This window comes from Salvelinus fontinalis, chromosome 23 (assembly GCF_029448725.1).
Source record: "Salvelinus fontinalis isolate EN_2023a chromosome 23, ASM2944872v1, whole genome shotgun sequence".
Lineage (NCBI taxonomy): Eukaryota > Metazoa > Chordata > Actinopteri > Salmoniformes > Salmonidae > Salvelinus > Salvelinus fontinalis.
In genome coordinates, this window is record NC_074687.1 from 42,468,513 (window position 1) to 42,491,302 (window position 22,790).

The following is a 22,790-nucleotide window of genomic DNA, read 5'->3' on the forward strand; positions in this document are numbered from 1 at the left end:
ACTGGCATGGGCATAACTGGGCACGGCGTGTAGATATGGAGACCAGTTTGGCTCCGGACAGACGGACCAGTTTCAGTGCGACTGTATAGTAGTGCCATCACTCGTTTCCACCTTGCCCCGGTGTATTAAAAATAGCTGACCATCGCCACACACATAGATATTTGACGTTTCATTTGTGGTGATGGGTGACACTGGGCAGAAAAGCAGGCAGCGAACACCTGACACGACAACTGGCCGAGCAATCATGTGAGCAAGACATTACCATCTGAAATGTTCCGAATGCAACCCTGGGTCGTATTCATTAGGCAACAAACGTTAGAAACCGGGAGGGACTACCTGAACTTCTCCAATAAAGAAATGCTTTCTGTTACAACACGTTTTGCTACAGTGTGCCCTAATGAATACAACCCTGATGTTGCAAGCACCGCACGCCAATCAACTGAGTCATTTGAGCCTACGACCGAACACTGAAGTACATAGACTTTCTGTGGTTTGGCTCTGCTACTCCAGGAGGTCTGGACCCCCTGTCTAGTCTACCGTCCATCAACAGCAGAAAGGACGAGTGGACAGAGCCTATCGTTTTACACAGTGCCCTGTCAATGTTAACCTGGCCAGCCTACTACCACCCACACCCACAATGTGTTCAGCGGGTGACAACAGAGAGAATGAAAGTGCTAGGTCAGAGGTTCCCAAACCCCTCTCTTTAAAAAAAAAACTCAGTCCAGCTTTCAACTTACTCTTGAAAGTTGTAATAGTAGAATGCACAAGGTGCAATTTCGAAATTGGGTAGCGCATCGTCAGTTTTCCTCCTGTCATATCAGTCATTGCAAACCTTAGAGATATTTATAACTTGTTAGAAATGTCCAGATCAACTAGCCCATGTCAGCTACATGTTTTTTTTGCTAGGTTATGGAGCCCATAGATTTTGTTGTAACGTTTGAGCCGCTAAAACATATCACATGAATACACGTTAGACATGGCAAAACGTATAGAAATGCAAGAGAAATGTTGTTTAAAAACAGCAACATTCTCTCTGCCCCCCCCCATAACAAAATGTGTAGAATTGCAGGAAATACATTTCCCTGATAAATTCTCTCCACCAACAAGAGGGGTGTGAACAGTTTGTGTCATGAACAGTGCTTGTGCCAATAGTAAGACATGGTTCGCGGGATGTTCCCCAATGTAGGAAGGGTAGACTGAGTGAAAAGGTTTGGGATACCCTCTGCTAATTGGCCAGTTAGGGCGGTGTAGCTTAACGGTATCCAGAGCGTGATGTTGTTAGGTAAGATGAGGAAGGGAGAACGAATGAGTGTACTCATGCACTGCTCAAGTCATTTCCCTTCGCCACAGAAACTTAGAAATAAGACACACCGTGTTGGCCGCTAATGACAACTGTCAGGCCCAGTGTGTGCGTGGCTGTAAACAAGCTTGTGGGGTTAACCAAGCTTGTTTGTCTTTGAGTAAGATGGGGGGCAGGTGTGTGTGGGTGGGGGTACACGCTAGGGCTGGGAATTGCCAGGGACCTCACGATCCGATATTATCACGATACTTATGTGTCGATAATGCGATTCTCACGAATCTACATGGATTGCCATTCGATACCGTGAGTTTATTGCAATTTGATGTTCCAAACATATTGATCACTGTACCGTACCAGTCAAAAGTTTGGACACACATACTCATTCAAGGGTTTTACATTGTAGAATAATAGTAAAGACATCAAATCTATAACATAACACATGCTGCAGAGAGCACATGATGACCTGTGTCATGGCTGTATTGGTGAGCCTGACGCTTTCTGCCTGAATGACACGACACGACTATTGGCTCTGGTCGGGTCTCTGATAGAACCTGTTCTGGAAGGATTTGGGGTAACGCTCTCTGTAAGCCACCCCGTTATAATGCATTATGAATGCACTTGAGATGGCCTATTATCACGTCACCTTCACTTCGGCATAGTGGATGATAAGACAGCTCAGGGCTTCATAACAGCTCAGGGCTCATCTTCACAGCCTTTTGTGGCCAAAAGACAACAACTGCATTCATATAGCATTACTCAGAAGTGGTAATACACATTAAAGACATGCTATAAGCATTCATAATAGCTCATGGCTCATTGTAAGAAATGCATTTTAAAACACGTGGCTCATAGAAACAAAGTGACATCACCGGGATTAGTTAGTTTCCATTGAGGTGATAAGGTTCAGGACAGGATGTCAACAATTAGGTTCGATCTGGGCCGTGTGACACTGTGGCAGGAAGTAGATCACTGGGTTTCCTCTAGCTTGGCACAGGCGGGCGAGACGTGAATAATGGATTCCATCTTAACCCAGAGAAGAGACGGGCTGAATGATTCATGAGCTAGAGCTGTTATGATGAAGAAAACACGCAGGAACCGGAGCTCTGTCTGCACAGACACAACGACTCCCTGTCATGAGTCAATCATCCCTCATTAGGGCTTTTCACACTACTGAGACGAGCCAAACTGAGCTGGTCGGGTTAAGCATCCACCATAGTTGCATGAACAGTGCTGAACGAGACCATGTGAAAAGAAAATATCCAAGCCAGCCTTGTTCGCGTGGGTACAATATTGTGAAATGAGTAATACATAGCCAACAGCATATTCACGCCCCACTCTATCGATCCATATATCGTTAACACTACTGAGCGTCTCTGATTCGTATCGGGCAACAACACTTACTTCTTGAAGAGGTGTCTGTCCAGCATGACTCCGTCCGAGGTGTTCTTCAGGGTTACTTTAAGGGTGTCCATGCATTCCTTCAGCCGGGGATCTCCTGTGCGTAGTCCTGTGGCCTTTAGTGCCTGCAGAAGGAGTGTGGGGGGGGGGGGGTCACACAACTCTGGTTTAGCCATGGTGGGCCCGCACTGAGCAGTCACAGAAACTCTGGGTTAACCTTGGTGAGCCCAAAGTGAAAAATAAAAAAACGTCCTTGGTGTTGAAAGGCGTATGAAAAGCGGCCATTCCTGGTCTCTCCTCCTTTATTAGCACTGATCAGACCTGATTAGCTCTCTGTGATCGTGAAGGAAAGGAATCAAGGAAAGGAAGCTATTCCAGCAGCCTGGGAGAACAGTTACAGAAGACGGGCAAAGTTCCTAAAAAATAAAATAAAACAGTATAGACTGTATATAGCCCGGGACTGTTTGTGCCATCATGGCAACTCGCCACTGATTGTCATGCCAAATAGCAATGAAGTTGGCAAGAGCACAACCAGATCTGGGACCTAAAGACCAATATTAATCAGCCGATATTGGCCTTTTACTGATATCGGACGATAATTCCACCGATATTCGATAAATAGAATATAGGCAAATATGTTCTTTTTTTTTCAACTTTATTGTTACAGTTAGAATGCTCAAACACAAGGTTACCACATGATTATGGGAAGTCGCTTTCTCAGCAAAACCTCTCACAGACCTAGCCTGGTTCAAAATCCACATGTGCTTCAGGGAAGAGAAGCTGTGAAGTAGCAGAGTCACGAAGCTGTGTTTCTCCCGTAAAACCCAGGGGGTATTATTTGACTGTGTGTACATGTTTGTATTCACCTAGTGTTCCTAATATTGTGTCAAAATCGGTGTGTGGGTTTGGGTGCGTGAGTGTATTTAATCATATACTGGCCCTCAGATCTTCTCCTATGCCATTACATATGCTGCCGCGTTGGGAAAAACTGTCAGGAAAAAAAGTTCTCTCCATAAGATTTGTTTCATGAAATTGTGAAAAAAAAAATCAATGGCTGTAAATATAGGCTAATATGATTCTTGGCATCATAACAAAGATAGTCAGACTGCAAGTTCCAACAGAATCACCTATATTCACAACAGCCCTATTTTCCTGACCGTTTTTCCCTTGGCACACAACAGAAACATTTTGAGTTTTAGAACTAGATGTTCATACACTTGTTTGAGGACGTTACAGCAGGTAACGTCACACCCACCAGCGGGGAGAGCCTGCTGTAGCTGTTATCCCAATCATCTACAGTATGCCTAAATTGGGTCAAACAACTCATTGATATACTATGGGGCTATGACTCAATCCAAGCTGGGCACAGTTCTTAACCCAATATCCCTGGTTAAGAAGATGGGCACAGTTCCCAGTTCCCTAAAAAAAGGGATTGTGTAGGAGACACAGGAGAACGTTAGAGAATGCCCTACCACAAAAAACAACAATGTGTGCAAGGTTCTGTTACACACTCTTCCTACCCAGGGAAGGGTGTAAAGGAAGCAGTGAAGAGGACACTCTGGTGATAAATAGACCAATAAGATCAGATAAGCTGGAGTAATAAAGGACGGTGTGTGTGTGTGTGTGTGTGTGTGTGTGTGTGTGTGTGTGTGTGTGTGTGTGTGTGTGTGTGTGTGTGTGTGTGTGTGTGTGTGTGTGTGTGTGTGTGTGTCTCTCAACCTTTTGGCAGCGCCTCAATCTGTGATGTGTGACACAGAGGACAAATGGCTAAATGTCGTGATAGGGCCCGGGGGAAATAGATTTCACACCCTTCAACCACCTCCCCATCACTCTGTCTGAGGACTCACTTCAATTATCTCTGGACAGGAGACAGGGCAGCAGCAGTGATCCAACTCTTATGAAATAAACTCGTCGTGATAACGAATATGGCAATAATATGATCATGTGGATGGCGACAATGGAAAACTGTGTGGTGGTGCTGAAGTATGTAGCATGATCAGTGTAACCTTATGTAGTTAATGTTAGTCAAATGTAATTACGATAGTGATTGTCGCTCTGAATATGATGTTGTAAATATAATCATGCTGATAACAATGATAGTATTGATGAAGATGATGGTTACAGCATCAAATAATCTGAGACCAATGGTGTCTAATAATGAAAATGGGTTAGGATGGTGTGTGTATGGCTCACTGTGAGAAATTTGTGGACGGGGATCTTCTCCTGGCCCTCTGCGATGGTGTAGAAGAGCAGGTCCTCCAGACTGGGCAGGATGCCTGCCTTCCTTCTCCTGTAGGGGAGGAACACACAGGAACACAAGATGTCAGAGAGCAGTACCTTTAATAACACCTTTAGAAATACAGGGTAGTTGTCACTTCCATAATAGAACTATAATTCATAGAAAGGACATATCCCCTTCAGACCACTGCAATTGAGCTGGTACATCATTGAAATGTAAATTGATGTACCGAATTACTACCACAAAGATGTCCGCCGGACCAACCACCGAATGTCAACTTACATGGAAATGTCTTTTCTAATATCTATATTTCTATGACTCCAATAGGTTTCCTATGGAAGATTTGACAGTATAATTTAAAACTGATATTCCCCATTCAAGTCAACATGCTCTGATCCATTTGAATGTAGAAATTTCTATTTTATTCCCATTTGAGTAAATTTATCAGCCAAACATGACACCCATCCTGCATTGAAGAGCATGCAGTGTCAACACAAACACTAGGGTCCGGCACCTCTGTTTCGAACTGTTTCATTCCGGAACCTATTTGCCAGGATCCAGTACCTCTCGTGACAAGATTTTTTTTTTACTGTCGCAATGAAAAAAGTCTACTAAAAGTTTATTTGAGTTGCCTCTAATTCCCCTGCCCAATTTTATCAACATCCAAATAGGCCTATTGAGCAAAAAGCATCGTTTTACAGAGTAAAACAAAAGCGAGATAGGCTTTTGGCACGAGCGCACATAGACCATCGCCGGTGAGTGAGCTGAGCATCATTGTGTGAGTCAGTGAAACTGGAAAGTTTGTTTTCAGGACTATCATTTCCTCCTCCTATTTAACACCTAGGTCTAGGCTACTGATGGATTGAAGACAGGTTCGTTTTTATTGATCTCAGATTCTCAATTTGACAGTGTCATTTCAAATCATTTGTGCGCTATTAAAAGAAGATTCTGCTAAAAGACTCCAGTCATGGAAAAGGATGACCCTCAGACGACTTGTTGGAGGTTTTTGGCTAAACCAGACATAACAGTTCCACTTGAATTTGAGTTACATGAACCAAAGGAAATGGAAGAAAGTAAAAAAATAAAAATAAAAATAGCAGAAGGTGGTCAACCAGTTTGTGTGTCCAGAGCCATTCTCGCCAGGGTTTATCTAGCAGCTGTTGATGTGGTATTATCACATTTGGGGAGGGATTTCTGAAGCTCGTGTTGGAAGGCCTGAATGTGTGGGAGCGTCCATATATATATGAGTCCCTGTGCGCTTCTGTGGTGACATGGTTAAAAAAAGTGGTTACCTAACCCTGTTGATATTCTATCCCTGTTATCACATTAGAGAGGGCTTACGGTTGCTTGCACTGGCAAAGCAGAGTGGGATTGCCACTTGTAGCTCAGTGACTGACTGTGTATGGCAGTGGCACAGTTACCAGGAGCGACAGACGAGACTGCCACTTTCACGGCGCCCGTCACAACACAGTCACTTGCCAGCCGAGCTACCACCGTTTAAATACAGTCTCGCCAAGGGCGTCTGTACTTCAAAGTCATTACTGCTGGTCACAGTTGAGGTAATGTTTTTTTACATGGCAGTAATGAGTATTTCCTGTAGTTTCTGGATGTCTGAGAATAAGTCACATCTGGTTTTCAGGGCATGGCTAGTGTTGCAAGGAGATGATGATGGGGGGACTCTTTGGGTCAAATCTCTGACATCCCTTCTGGATGTCTGATCCATAGGTATGCAGTGCAGTGAGGAACTGGGAAATACATCACACAAATGTCAGACCAGAGGTAAACCGGGGGGGGGGGGGGGGGGGGGGGCAGGATGTAAAGGTGGAGGAGAACGAGGAAGCGAGAAAAACAATATCTACCCGTGAGAGACAAAAATAGTAATATACTTACAGACACAAATGTAAAGCAAGCAGGACGATGGAGAGAAAGAGGGGGAAAGAAAACAGGCAAAAACAAATGAGACATTAACACACAAAACAGGAACCCAACTCTTTGTCATGCTCCTGGGAATAACCATTGGTGTCATCATCATATTCTCCCTAGAGGTACCACTAGTTATGGATACCCCACCACTGGAGAGAAACATCCATGCCCTGGAAGAGTTACAAAAAAGCAGAAACCTTCTGAGAATCCTCAGGAAAGCCTATGTTATGGGTCAATTGTGGCTACCAAAACATACAGTAGGTAAATACAGTTAAACAAATATTCTCTCTATGCATGCTATTAGTGGAAATAACACATTGAGCAAGTATTGAGTGGAGTCATAAAGTTCCATGCATCCATGCATCATCATCATTAGACCAACAAATGAGTATTGAGTAAAGAGTGAGAAGAGGGAGAGAGAGACAAAAAAGAGAAAAGAGCAGGAGACAAAAGAAGAACAGAGCGAGAGAAAAGCGAGACAAAAAGAGAACAGTGTTAGAGAATAGCGAAGAAAGAGGGAGGACAACTGCACTGGGCCTGCTGGTTTTAATTACATTTCCTGCTGTCTGCAGTGGGGTGACTAAGGACACACACGCCTCTGTAGGTCAGACTGACACACGCAGTATCCAGACTACTTTCTCAGCATTGGCTCCCACTGAGTACAAAACACAAAGCAGATCGAGTCACACACATCCCCACAGAGTATAGGCTACACACACACTGTCCAGTTCTCTCCCTCACTCAGAGTTTACACACAGCATGCTGTTCAGCACACACAGCCTACCATCCCCACTGTGATCTGGGATTGCCAGTTGCCAATGGAGCTCGCCAGCTTGTACAAAAAAATAGCAGAAATTAGTAACCTCTGGTTCGTTCAGCCATTCCTTTGGGAGAAATTAAATTGGGAAAGAATAGGGTTTTGGGATAAACGCCAAAAATAAGGTCTGAGGTTTACACAGAAAAATAAGAGAAAAAAGGGGTAAAAAAAATGTTTGTTAATAATATCAGTCAGTTAACATGACCTTTATGAATTCTTTGTGCTTTTTTAAAATTACATAAATACTTACAAATTCACCAAAAAAGTGACGTTAGCTGATGAAGAAAGATTATAGAACAAAGCGTATGAGATCTCCTAAGCCTCTGTTTACCTTATTTTTGGCGTTTATCTCAAAACCCTACAAAAACTCCATTCATTTCGTGGTATCCAATTGGCTTTGTCCAACCAACCATGGCGGAGCTAGTGCCAACAAAAAGACGCCATAAACTATTGCTCCCTATGCTACACACTCCAGCAGCGTCAGAGTGCGGCAGCCACATTCCTGGAATGCCCCCGCCAGTCCCGCCCCCCCTGATGGGATTAATAAAGACAACATCCTGGTCTCGTTCACACGCCACTAACCACACCACAGAGCCAACTCAGTCCAGACCCTCCGGCTACAAACTACCAGGCAGACATACAATATTATATAATCTACTGCAGAATCCAGAACCCTTACAATGGAGGAGCTGGCACACAACTGCTAGAAGGAAGGCACTGATTGCCCTTGCTCAGAAGATATGGTAACTGTCCACCAGCAACAACAACAAAAAACTTGCCGAGTCACAATATCAAGATAGTAATTCACGTTGACTGAACATACAGTTGTCTCAATTTGCCCCAGGTTTACACCAAATCTATAATAGTGTTTCAAGGTTTGTTTGATTTCTAATTCAATTGGTGTTTGTTGACAACCGAAACGCGTATCAATCAAGACTTAACGTTTATCTGAAGTCTTTGCCCCAGATGGTTGTGTCATCCTAAGAAGACGACAATCCAACGGTTTCTTGCACCTCAGCAGTTAAGAACCCTAACACAGCATTGCCAATAGATCAGCCACAGACATTCAAACCATCAGATTGCTGAGTCACAAAGACACAGATGCCAGAAATATCCAAGAGCTGGCTGACGTCAAGGTGACTATGGTCGTGTTTTAGTTGAAGAATTCCATTAGAGGATTAAAATACAGTATGTGGAGAATTCATTTATGATCATTCAGGATAGGATTCAGACAATCATTTCACAGGGTTCACTAGGAGGTTCACCGCCATCGACTACAGGTACAAATTGAGTAACTAAATCTGGCACATTTACAGAAATCACGTTCGATGTGCATTATCCCTGTCAAATAAATCTAAAAGAGTAAAAGTCATCTTAAGTGGCAGGTCACTGACTCCAGGTCCAAAGTACTGAATCCTGTTGGGGTAATGCCATCCAGTCGTAGGTTGATCCTAGATCAGCACGTAGGGGGATGTTCTGCTTGGAGCAAGACCAACAGGGCTGCGCCAGACAGACACAGTATTGACTTTGCCCAATGCCAAGGATACGCCCAGTAATAAATGCTAATGAAAATATTGTTTATCTCGCTCTCTCTCGAATGCATGGGTATTAGGCTATGGGCTAACCTTTTTTTTTTTAAATATAATTTATATACGGACACTCCTGAACCATCTTGTGTCTAGCTGTTTAAAAATACACTTTGCCTATATTCCCTTTGCTCTCTATTCGATAAGCTATGAATGTGCCTGAAGGCTACGCTTCATTGTTTTATGCATGGCTTTCTCCTGAGCAAACAATGAATGTAACGGATTTCCATCTCAAAAACTTATTTGAATAGCCTAGAAACGTAAGGTAGCCAGAGGACTAAGAATGAGAAAGAACAAACAATAGAAATAGCCTATAGAAAAATCAAATAACAAGTTTAATCAAGTTTACCATTAAAAAATATACATGTCAAATGTTGAGCTTAAATTTCACAGGCGAAACCATACTTATCACGTGGAATTGCAAGTTCACATGTGTAAAACAATCACTTGAAAATCAAAATTGCAGTTTCGCATGTAAGAAAACTGTGGTTGAAATAATGTTATTCTCACATGTGAAAAGGTGGCGTTAACATATTGCAGTAGCAAAATTTGAGAGTGGTTGCATTTCTCCAGCCTCATCCCTCAGCTTTTTACTGAAACTGGTGGGGAGAACACTTTGTTAATGTTTCAATTAAGGATTGCTGCTTTAAAACACTTTCAATAGAGTAGTGTTATTACATTCTCTAGTTGGGACCACTTCCCCTCAGTGACGTGCAGTCAGGGTAGGGAGTGAAAGTGTGATAATCTATGTAGCATCTAAAAAATAAAAATAAATGCTGTTATGAACAGCCAAATAATTTTTAAAATTTTAAAAATTATCTAATGTTTTTTCCTCAATGATTATAGTGGTTTTTATGCAAAATTTAAAAAAACCTGTGGAAATTCTCCAGGGTATTCACACTTTCATTTCCAGCCATTAAAATGCTTTTGAATTGATAATGCTGCAGCCGTTCCTGAGTCCAGTTACTGTTAATGGACAGGGTCAGCATAGGCCTCGCTGTTTTGCCTAGCTTTCTTCAGCCAATTTCATATTTTGCGCATGCGTTTTGCACAAATATGTTGTGTTGGTATTGCGTGGGATAAACTGTGCATATTAGGGTGTGTCTACACCATTTGGCGTTCGCATCCTGACAAATGGTCATTATTGCACCTGAAAAATGTTCTTAGTTGGAATAATGTAACTCATCGCTTTGGAGGGTTTGAAGTAGTGATGGAGGACAAAAAAATTGATACAGCTACATATAGTGATATTTTTCTTGGACGATATATCGATATTTGACACAAAGTATTGATTTTTTTTAAAAGTATCACACACACACAACCGTTGAAAAGTTTGGGGTCACTTAGAAATTCCCTTTAAAAAAAATTAAAAATAAGAAAAGACTGGTGTTATATAGTACCAGTCAAAAGTTTGGACACACCCACTCATTTGAAGTTTTTTAAACTATTTTCTACATTGTAGAATAATAGTGAAGACACCAAAACTATGAAATAACACATTTGGAATCGTGTACTAACCGGAAAAAAAAGTATTAAACAAATAAAAATATTTTAGATTCTTCAAAGTAGCCACCCTTTGCCTTGATGACAGCTTTGCACATTCTTTGCACACGCCCCAGTCTGACAATTGCAAGCGAACTGTCATGTGCCTTTTACTGAGGAGTGGCTTCCGTCTGGCCACTCTACCATAAAGGCCTGATTGGTGGAGTGCTGCAGAGATGGTTGTCCTTCTAGAAGGTTCTCCCATCTCCACAGCCGAACTCTGGAGCTCTGTCAGAGTGACCATCGGATTCTTTGTCACCTCTCTGATCAAGGCCCTTCTCCCCAGATTGCTCAGTTTGGCTGGGCGGCCAGCTCTAGGAAGAGTCTTGGTGGTACCAAACCTCTTGCATTTAAGAATGATGGAGGCCACTGTGTTCTTGGGGAACTTCAATAATGCAGAAATGTTTTAGTACCCTTCTCCAGATCTGTGCCTCGACACAATCCTGTCCCGGAGCTCTACGGACAATTCCTTCGACCTCATGGCTTGGATTTTGCTCTGACATGCACTGTCAACTGTGGAACCTTATATAGACATGTTCAATTTACCACAGGTGGACTTCAATCAAGTTGTAGAAACATCTCAAGGTTGATCAATGGAAACAGGATGCACCTGAGCTCAATTTTGAGTCTCATAGCAAAGGGTCTGAATACTTATGTAAATAAGGGATCTGTTTTTTATTTTTAAATAAATTTTTGAAAATTTCTAAAAACCTGTTTTTGCTTTGTCATTATGGGGTAGTGTGTGTAGATTGAGGATGAAAAACATTAATTTAATACATTTTAGAATAAGACTAACGTAACAAAATGTGGAAAAAGACAAGCGATCTGAATAGTTTCCGAACGCACAATATGCAAATTCTACCAATTAAATGTGTCCATATATTGCTATTTTAGTGGCATCAGTTGTTTCTGTGGATGCTACATCGGTCTATGGCTGAGCTGAGTAGAGCAATATTTCATTTTGTCGGATGATATGAAATATGCCGACATTGAAGGCTATCGCTTGTGTATCTTGGCTACATTGGTATTTACCAAGGATGTAACGATTCATAGGTCTCTGATTCAAAATGTTTAAGATATGACTGCATTGGTCGGTGGGCTCCAAACCGATCAAAATGTAGCATGCAAAAGGTCAGAAAATTGATTCAATTACTTTCTTCCTACCTTACGGAAATACCTAATATTTTGTGACAACAGATGTGTCTTCTCCTTCAGTGTGGAACTAAGCATGTAACTGTGTTGACAGCCATTGATCTACAAGTCATTTTGCCTGCCGAACAACCCTAGTGCACTGTGCCCAGCATCACGCGCTGACCAAACGCAAGGTAGGCGGCCTGTTCCTGATCTTGCACATCTGCGCTGCACCTTCAGCATTCAAATGCTAAAATGGCTTGTGTGATTTTAGGCTGGATTAGTTGAGTGACAACTTGTGTAATTTGCTAGGTCATCGTCATCAATGCGCTGTTGAAAACTCTGTTTTACAGGGAATAAAAGTAAGCTACCGAAGAGACTCATCTGGCTATACCTACTGAATGGGCTTACAATATAACGTATTTTAATTCTTCAGGTTCACCATCAGCATTAGTCATGGTAACAATCAGTGTATATGGCCATTCTTTGATATGGAGGGCAACGTTGATAATTTCATAATGACTAATCACTTTTGCGAGGCACATTGCATGGCCGAAGCTGGAGGAGAAAAGAAGCTCGCTAAAAAAAAAAATACCAAACGGTCAAAACCATTTGATTTTCAGATGGGAGTAAAATCCCACATTGTGATATTATATATTCATTGGCTATGTCATAGCTAATTTGTAAACAATATTGATACATTACTAGCTCAAACACTTAATGTGCAAAAATTACAAGTTCATTAGTGGTTAATGGTAATTTCAGAATCAAAGTGGGGGGGACAGAAAACAGCCTACATTACCTGCCCCCCCCCCCCCCTAATTTGATAGCGCTTACCCAGCCACCAACCTAATCGCAAGTCCCTGCTTCCCCTGTCTCTGAGAGTGGAAGCAGTGACTTGCAACCCACGGAGAGCTAGTCACTGTAGCCACAGACCAAAGCAACGAAAGAGAAAATGGATGACCACCAAAAGAGATGAACAGGCCAGTGAGACATGAGGAAAGAATGTCAGAAGAAAAACAGACAGGGCAGAGATTTTAGCAATGGCAATTTCTTAAAACACACTACAATGTTGTTTGCCATATGTAAGTTTTTTTCCCCCACAGCAACAGACAATTAATTTACACAGTAGGAAGTAAAACAAACAAAATATCGAAACGACGAAAACCACGACTCGACGACTAAGTGCAAACGCAGAGGCCCGGTTACCAGGAAACGGAAGGTGTTTTGCTTTTAATTTGACCAGTAAGCGGTCACTTGGAAGTAAACACATTCAACCATCTGCCTCTGTGACTGCTGCCTACGTGAGGGGACCTTTGCTCCAAAATATGGGAGGGGGAAAAAGCAGGGGATTGTCGAAAGTGCTAAGGCGGAGGACGTGTCCTTTCTTGGAACAGGGGCCCAGGTTATTTTACACAGGCACTGCACTAAGTGCCTCTCTCCCCCCTGGAGCATGGCTGAGGGCAGGATGTGTTCACACCGGACTGGCATGCTTCACTTCCTCCCTGGGTCCTGTTTGGTTCCTGCCTGGTTCTTCCTACAGTATCATGGGCCACAGGCCATCGCGTCCACCATCCACACGTCTACATCTCACTCATCAAGCTCACGTATTACAACAAGTATCGGAGATTGCCCATTGTGTTTGGGATGCTTTATGAAATTAGATATGTATTTGGAAACAATGACAAACTATCTGGCTTTAATATCCTAAAAGCTTTTTTAGCTGTTATTTGTCTGACTCAGAAGTTGACAATGTTATGTAAAACTCATACTCTCGGTAATTGTACCATAGATCAATCTCTTACCCAACAGATGGGTGATGGTTTAGCAACAGATGTTAGGTCAATAATGTCGGCGTCTAGATTATGCTACAGTGGACGGACGGCCTGCTAATCGACCGGGCCTGAGAAACTATTCCAGTGTGTTTGCCCATCTGAGGACGAGGTTGCCTGGGCGCAGGCTCGAGTGTTTATTCTTTTAGAGTGAATGAGAGTGAATGAGAGAGAGACACTGTATTCTAGAATTAGAACTGCTGACGCAGGCATTCTGCTTTAAGGCTAGACACAAACAGCGGTCTGAGAAAACCTCTTCAACACAGCAAACACCTGCAGTAGAAATGCAGTGGATTAAAACTCACTCCACATCTAAAACGGGAGATGTGGACAAGCTTTCTGACGTGGTCATAGACAGATGACGGAAGTGCATGTAAACTTTACTGTAGGGCCGGGATGATACCAGTATCACGATACTCGTTGGTATCGTGTCAAGGAAACAAAACAAATCAGATTTAACTTCTTTAGGAAAACAGCCCTAATGTTGCAAACAAACATCATTGTTGTCATCCAGAGTCACAATTATTTATTTTCCAAGCCATAGCACACAATATTTTACATACAGCAGGTTTTTTAAAAGGACCAAAGTGTTCGGTCTGCTTTGTGTTTTAATTTTTCCCATGGAACAAAAGATTGCGATACTGGTATCGTCCTGGCCCTATATTACTGCATATCATACTTTCCATACTTCTGTGGCCAATATTACTTTTCCTTTGAGCTGGCCCAGGCAAAGGCCAATTGGGGCAAACAATTTCAACAAACCCTAAATAGCCACCATGTGTCCTAAAACACACGTTGTTATTATGGAACACGTCATTCCTCCAATGGAAGACTTTGGGCATTATTACATTGCATTTGCGCAAATCCACTATGAGCAATGCAGAACAAAACGTGCACCAATGGCCACTCTGCCAACACTCCTTCCTCGCATCATTTCCCTCCATTATGGCTTCCCCATTAATGCCACAATCCTCTATTCTCACTCCTGTTCTCTGGGGCTTTCACCTCTTCCTTCCCTCTTTCACTGACGCGGGTCCCCGGGCCCCTGCGGAGATCGGGTTCCAAAAGCTAGGACTCAGAAGCGGCTGGGTAAGACAGCGCTCACCACCGCCACACTCCACTGTAAATAACCCTGCTCACTTGACCCAGCCTGCCACACCTCACTTAATGCTATAATGACTGGTTTCATTTCCAGTCTAAGCCTCTGACTTCCCCACTATTGTGTTGTGAGTTTATAATGACAAATTGCTCTCTGAGATGTTTCCCAATTTGGGCTGTAGCTGAGAATAGATAGTTTCTATGTTGGGAAAGAAATAAGTGTGCATTCTGTGTAGTAGGCACGTGTTCGGATGCTTGCATGTTTTAATGGATGTACAGAATGGGTCTGTGCAAATGTTTTGTCTGTGTTTTTATGGGTTGTATGTGATTTTACACTATGCCAACTTAACTGGTTTATTACTTCCAGTAGAGGGCATGCAGGGCTAACGGCTTTATCCCCTCATCTTTAGTACTGTAATAGCTTCCGGTCCTGTAGCATAAATCTAGCTTCCTACCTAGCCTAATCCCCTACTATAAATGGAATACGGGTCACATCATGGCGGAAAGAACCAAGGGAAGCAAACGTAAACACAAACACACACACACATATTAAGCACTACATGAGTTGTAGGCTAGATGGCAACCAGGCTAGCTGGCCTCTAACTGCGTAGCTATCCACTGAGTCTGTTGGTGGAAAAAAAGAGGGGGAGAGAAAAAAAGAGAAAGAAAAGAAAAGAGGGAGCCTCTGGGGATGCCAACAAAGGCCAGTCTAGTCTTCACACTCAGTGGCCTCTCACACAATGAGCAGTGTGTGTGTAGGCCCGCTGTCATACACACTCCTCTCATTAGGCGAAAGAGCAGCAGTCCACCAGTCAAACCAAACCACCCCCCCGACCAGGCTAGTCTACAGCATCCTGGGAGAACTGATACTACGCTAAAGCCCTTCACACGGCACCACACAGAACCGTACAGCGCAGTCAAACAATCTCCACCAGAGTACATTTTTGGAACAAAAAAATGTTCACTGCTGAAGAGGATTACTCGACTTGATTCAATAGTCTGAAGAATCTCCTGTATGCCCAGTCATTCCGAGTAGTTTTTGTGGATCTCTTTGAGAGAGCACATAGAGGAACCTACCTGGATGAGGTTTGTTCTATTTAAAACTTACTTAGGCATGTTCCACCAATATTCAGGTTTACTTATTTGAGCCCCCGGGAAGTTAGTGACCTAAACTACTCACCCAACTAGCGTGTATATGCCGGCATAAGTGTATCCTCTACAAGTATGTATACTGCACAAGTGTGTATACTGCACAGATATGACATAAGTCTGTGGGTACGGCACAAGTTTGTATAGCACAAGAGTGTATACGGCAAATTATGAACGCCTACACAAATGTGTTTTCCACATAAGTGTACATAGTGCAGATAGCCCCAGTAAGACTGCCATTCTGCTCCAAGGCTCTTAACCTGTATCAATGCTCTGTAGTGGACAAATACTTAGCCAGGCTGATAAGGAGAAATTACACTGATCTTTCTGGTGCTACAAACAGTACTGGGAGAAATACAAATGTTTGTCTGCTCATAAAAAATAGCCATTACACTGATAGGAGAATGAAACCATTAGATAAGCATAGCAAATTGTAACCAACAAGTGTTGCTTTTATTTAATCAATTTTAAAATAAGGCTGTAACGTAACAAAATGTCTAAAAAGGGAAGGGGTCTGAATACTTCCCGAATGTACAGTGCCTTGCAAAAGTATTCACCCTCCTTGGCATTTTTCCTATTTTGTTGCATTACAACCTGCAATTTAATTAGATTTTTATTTGGATTCATGTAATGAACATACACAAAATAGTCCAAATTGGTGAAGTGAAAAAAAATAACTTGTTTAAAAAAATGTCAAAACGGAAAAGTGGTACATGCATATGTATTCACCCCCTTTGCCATGAAGCCCCTAAATAAGATCTGGTGCAACCAATCACCTTCAGAAGTCACATAATTAGTTAAATAAAGTCCACCTGTGTGTAATCTAAGTGTAACATGATCTGTCACATGATCTCAGTATATATACCCACACACCTGTTCTGAAAGGCACCAGAGTCACTAAACAAGGGGCACCACGAAGACCAAGGAGCTCTCCAAACAGGTCAGGTACAAAGTTGTAGAGAAGTCGGGTTGGATTATAAAAAATATCTGAAACTTTGAACATCCCACGAAGCACCATTAAATCCATTATTTTAAAAAATGGAAAGAATATGGCTCCACAACAAACCTGCCAAGAGAGGGCCGCCCACCAAAACTCACGGACCTGGCAAGGAGGACATTAAATCAGAGGCAACAAAGAGACCAAATAAAACCTTGAAGGTGCTGCAAAGCTCCACAGCGGAGATTGGAGTATCTGTCCATAGGACCACTTTAAGCAGTACACTCCACAGAGCTGGGCTTTACGGACTTGGGGGGGTGAATAGTCATGCACGCTCAAGTTTTCAGTTTTTTTGTCTTATTTCTTGTCTTTTTCTGAGAAATATTTTGCATCTTTAAAGTGGTAGGCATGTTGTTAAAATCAAATGATACAAACCCCAAAAAAATCTATTTTAATTCCAGGTTGTAAGGCAACAAAATAGGAAAAATGCCAAGGGGGTGAATACTTTGCCAAGCCACTGTACTGTTTAATAGTTTAACCTGCCAAGTGTCTAGTCTTGCCTTCTATGAGCTAAATCCTAACATGAGATCTGCGCACCATCTTTACCCAGATGCTGCTGTTGCTGACAGCTAATCACCCCATCCGCCTGCAACACGCACCACACAAACTCTTCTCATCTGCTCTTTCTTTCGCATCTTAGTAACCCATTTCTGTTACATAAATGCAATGTGCCGAGTCTAGGGTGTTTGTGAATCTGCATTTACATGTATTGCCTGTGACGCAGTGGATTTTAGTCAAATCCATGAACTACATTTATAGGAAGTTGCTGCGGCTATGATAAAAATTAATAAAGCGTTGGCATTGGGGTAAAATGCCACCATTGAGGCCTTTGGTTTTCTGCCTTCAATAGAAAATGAAGTACTGTCCTTGTAAGCCACATGTGACGCACATGTTGAGGCTGTGAGAGAGATGTCTGTCTGTGGAGCAAGCAATCCCCCTTTAAAAGGACTAGTGAGCATCACTGACTCATTGCACTCCTGACTCAGAGGGGTTGGGTTAAATGGGGAAGACACACTTCAGTATCATGCACCACAAACCAGCTACTCAACCCCATCAACAGAGCTCATATTACAGATCCTTTTGGGGGTAGAGCTTGAAAAATTGTTAGTCTGAGGTCTGAACCGATGTTATATTTGTAACAGTTACAGTATTTTTATGGCCCTAGTTCAGGGGTCTCCAACCTTTTCTAGCATGAGAGCTACTTAAAAAAAAAAAGGTGATATGTCACAAGCTAAAAAATAAACACATTCTTCTCCTCTACCCTGAAACTCTTCCTCTGGTCCTTAGGGTACAAGATATGCGTTTTCTGTCAATATACCTGGTAACATAATGGTTAATAAACAACTCTAAGGGGGCCCCATAAAATCAGCAGTTCTTTGTTTTATTTGTCCTGCCATTTTATTATTTACTCTCAATATAAACAACAAAAACTGATGTTCTGCATCATGTCAATGCTTAAATCATATCAGAAGACCAACTTTGAGGTCTAAAAAAAACACAGATTTTTTGGTTTAAGTCCCCTTTAATTGTGCATTAATAAGTGACTGTTTGTTGCACACAGTCAAGTAGCACGTTACAGTGCTTGAATTGTTTTACACATGTCAATTAAGGTAACTGTTTGGCATTAGTCATATAGGCTAGTCTAGTTACTTTGTTGTTACTCTATTGGAATCTCATTGGTATTGAATTAAACTGTGGTATATGGCAAATGTAAGTTTTCTCTCTGGGGTTGAACATGCCCCAAGAACCCACCTATGAGTAGCTCACCAAGCAATTTTGAAAGTAAATGCATTTTTTTTCATGTGTTCCATCGCAAACTGTCAAACATAAAGCTCCTGGCTACTAGGCAGGTAGCCTAGTGGTTAGAGTGTTGGGCCAGTAACCGAAAGGTTGCTAGATCAAATCCCGGAGTTGACAAGGTAAAAATCTGTCGTTCTGCCACTGAACAAGGCAGTTAACCCACTGTTCCTAGGCAGTTAATGTAAATAAGAATTTGTTCTTAACTAACTTGTCTAGTTAAATAAAATAAATATTAAATCAAAGCCACGGACATTATTCCACTTCAGGTTAGCCACTATTGGCTTAAAAAGCCAAACTGGACACAATATCTGGCAATTAATTTCTTGAAGTATTGCCTGTCTATCTGTTTGGTGCACACATCTGTCTATTACTCCGGATGTAGCCAGTTAGCGACTGTAATGATAACCGTCTTGTAGACAGACAAACACTTTACCCCAAAATCTTCTCAATTAAATGTTAACTGCAAAGTAGGCTTACCTGACAGGAATATATAGATTATTTGTATAAATTGGGTGGCCATTGTTTTGCTAACTCTGCCATGACAAGTGCTGCAAAGCAGCAGGCCTAAATGCAGAAACACCGCTAGACCAACACATTCCTCTCTTGCTTAAAGGATCGGACCCTTTTTTTCAAACAATAGCATGGTATTCTTTCACTGTAATAGCTACTGTACATTGGACAGTGCAGTTAGATTAACAAGAATTTAAGCTTTCTGCCCATATCAGATATGTCTATGTCCTGGGAAATGTTCTTGTTACTTACAACCTCATGCTAATCACATTAGCCTACGTTAGCTCAACCGTCCCGCAAGGGGACACCGATCCTGTAGAGGCTAACATCTTGACTGCACCCTCTTTACTGTATAAGTCGTAGCACGGCATTTGCTTTAGTTCCTCCTTTTCTTTCCAGATTTCAACAACATCCTTGTCTCATGAGGTCACCTCCGTAGGACCCAACTGTACATGTGAAGCTTGCTCTATGTACTGCAGCTGTGAACAGTTGGAGCAGTGAGGAGCATGCTCATATAAGTTCACTATAAAACATCCACATAGCACTAATGTCATACCTTTCTCACATCATATCCCTCATGACCCCCCCCCCCCCCCCCCCCCCCGCTAGTAGTAATACCATGAAAACATACATCCCACTTTTAACAACACACACCACTCACTCTCTCTCTCCCCTGGGCCTCTATGCAGTCCATAGTCTAACTAAACGAGGACTGTGTGCATTGATTTCCTGGGGATGAGCCTGGTAACATGACCTAGGCCACGGGTAGGGTTCCCGGCCTGAGGTGGAACGGACCCCTCAATGGGAACATCCTCTCACTGTGTTACAGCAGCAGCAACAGTAGGCGAGCGTGTGTGTGTGTGTGTCTGTATTTAGGCCAGGCAATGCCCATATTTACAACACTGCTATGCTAGTGTGTGTGTGTCACCTGACACTGACACTCAATAGATCAGGCGTTTATACTGTTCTTACGCCACCAGCAGCCCATCCCAGCCCACCACCAACATGCTTATCAAACACACACCTTGTGTGTCTGCCCTCTCAACACACAAGAAGAAATGAGGCCCCTGATTAAACACATCACACACACTGGCTTACAGGCATTAAGAAAAAACATTTTTTCTTAAGATTAGGCATTAACTTATTTATAACCACTATACAAATGGTCAGTCAAGAACACCGTGTGCCCTCTCCCCCCAATCGAAACTTCAAATGGAGTGTCTACTTCGAGATAAGTACGTTACACTTCCTCTTTGGCTATAGATAAACTATGGTGCCAAGTAATCTTTCATATAAGCAACTGTTGTTTCACAAGTTGTTGGTGAGTCATTTAAAAAGGTTAAGTATTAGGTGAAAAGTGTAGTGGAGAGAAGAACAGCAGATTGACGCCAGTGTTGCGGTAGCCTACAACGCATTCTTTAGTAGTGAGTCATGCTGGAAAAGGCGTTGCATAGGGATCCATGGGGGAGGCATCTCCAAAGATGAGCTAAGTCTGTCGGCTAATACTCGAAAGCCACTTTCCGCTATGACTCCCATTCTACATGTCGAAGTATGTGTATTTCCACTCTTTTTGAAAGCTTCAGATTTCAAATGTACCTTTATCAGGAGTAGGCCTTGCCTATCATGTCACTTGATTGCAATCAGGTGTCACGGAAAAACACAATTTAGCTGTTTTGGCAGTAAGATAAAAAAAAACCTTTTTCTTTCTATGGGCTGTGTTTATGGAAAGGGAATGACAATTGACATTCCTAAGGTGCCATGTTCACAAAGTCAACGCCAATCTTGGACTGGAGCCATTTGATAACAGCTATGTAGCTATGTTCTAGTCTTGGGTCTCGCTTTATGTAGTGTTGTCTCTCTTGTTGTGATGCGTGTTTTGTCCTATATTTTTATTTCATGTGTTTTTATTTTTAATCCCAGCCCCCATCCCCGCAGGAGGCCTTTTGCCGTTTGGTAGGCCGTCATTGTAAATAAGAATTTGTTCTTAACTGTCTTGCCTAATTAAATAAAGGTTAAAATGTACACTTCCACGAGGGAAACAAACGTGCGCGCGCTTACAGAGACCTTATCAAATTAAGCACGCTACACTGTAAGAACAGAAAAAGTGGATACACGTTCGAGAACGTTCGGTTATTTTACCACCAAAGTGTATTACATGTTTATAAGGACAGTATGGCGGCAGGTAGCCTAGCGGTTATAACATTGGACCAGTAACCAAAAGGTCGCTGATTCGAATAGTTGAACCTACAAGGTGAAAATAAATCTGTCGATATACCCTTGAGCAATGCACTTAACCCTAATTTGCTCCAGGGACACCGTACTACTATGGCGGACCCTTTAATAAAATATATATTTTTTTACAAGCATTTAGTTACACCCGCAAAAACATCGGCAAAATATTTGTATGCGACCAATAATGTAACGCTATTTGATTAGAGTGGCTTAGCCCAGGAACGTGACTGGCTAGCTAATGGTATAATTAGCCTACGCTTTGTAATCAAATGGAATATAAAACCACTAATAGGCGCGCCTTGTTCTAAAAAATAGCAGGCTACAGGCAAATATGCATAGGCTAGTTTAGACTATGACAAATTCTACAATTTGTGGATAATGTGGAGCCCACCCAAATGCCTTCAACTTACTTCTCCGTCGCTGCTTCTGTGGCAGTCTCATCTTTCTTCTCCTGGTCGGTCACCGGTATAGCACTTTCGGTCACAGGTATAGCAGCACCTTCGGTCTTCGTGCAGTAGGTCCGGGTCCCAGGTGCGGCGCAAAGCAAAGGGCGGTGGACACCGGCATGGAGAAGCTTCAATTTGAAGCTAACTTGGACATCAAGAGAGGCGTTGCTGGAGCAGTAGTGGATTGGTAACGACGTTTTATTTCTTGTAATACCTGTCAAAGGGCGCTTTAGGTTGGATTGAAACAACTCCTTCAGCACTGCCGAAAACCTAAACTGTAACATTTCAATCCTTTCGAGCAAGTTGTGGAGAATTTCTGCCTGAAAAATCCTAAAACCCGAAATTGAAAGATGGGCAAAGTCACTGTACCACGTTAACATTCAGCGTGGGCAATGACTAGTACTGTAACGTACTGGCGTTGTAAAATGAATAAAATCCCTTATCTTACGCCCCCAAAATATCCTATTGGTGGAAGTGTCTTTATGGCTGATTGGCTGGTCTTGGTTTCTATCATAATTTTGTCCCGCATCATTTCCTCTGACGACTTGCGGTTCTCTAGCGGCGGGGAATATTTTAATTATTGAAGGGCATGGATGAAAGTTATTGCGCGTGCCGAATACCGATTTATTTTCCAGAATGTATGTGAAACTTTAATCACACAATTCATAAAACACTGTTCAAAACAAGAATGACGTCCCATGTGGCGGTCATTCAGTTTGTATAGAAACTGTTACAGTAGCTAGGTCTAGCGTAGCTTTAGTTGCTCTTTTAATTTGATTTTTTTTTTTTT

General features: G+C 42.3%; 1 protein-coding gene across 4 annotated transcripts in view; it reads right to left on the reverse strand.

Annotated features, from left to right (window-relative positions):
• Nucleotides 1–22,430, reverse strand: part of LOC129821359 (glutaminase kidney isoform, mitochondrial-like) — a 61,882-nt gene extending 39,452 nt beyond the window's left edge. For 2 of the 4 annotated variants that reach the window (XM_055878961.1, XM_055878960.1), the window contains exons 1-3: nt 21,965–22,429; nt 4,892–4,988; nt 2,702–2,823 (exon numbers count right to left, since the gene is read on the reverse strand). In XM_055878961.1, coding sequence (XP_055734936.1) covers nt 2,702–2,823; nt 4,892–4,988; nt 21,965–22,380 — 635 coding nt within the window. In that variant the 5' untranslated portion in view covers nt 22,381–22,429. Of the gene's footprint in view, nt 1–2,701; nt 2,824–4,891; nt 4,989–21,964 lie in introns of all 4 variants that reach the window. The other 2 variants (XM_055878963.1, XM_055878962.1) reach the window with 1 other exon arrangement.
• Nucleotides 22,431–22,790: the final 360 nt, after the last annotated feature.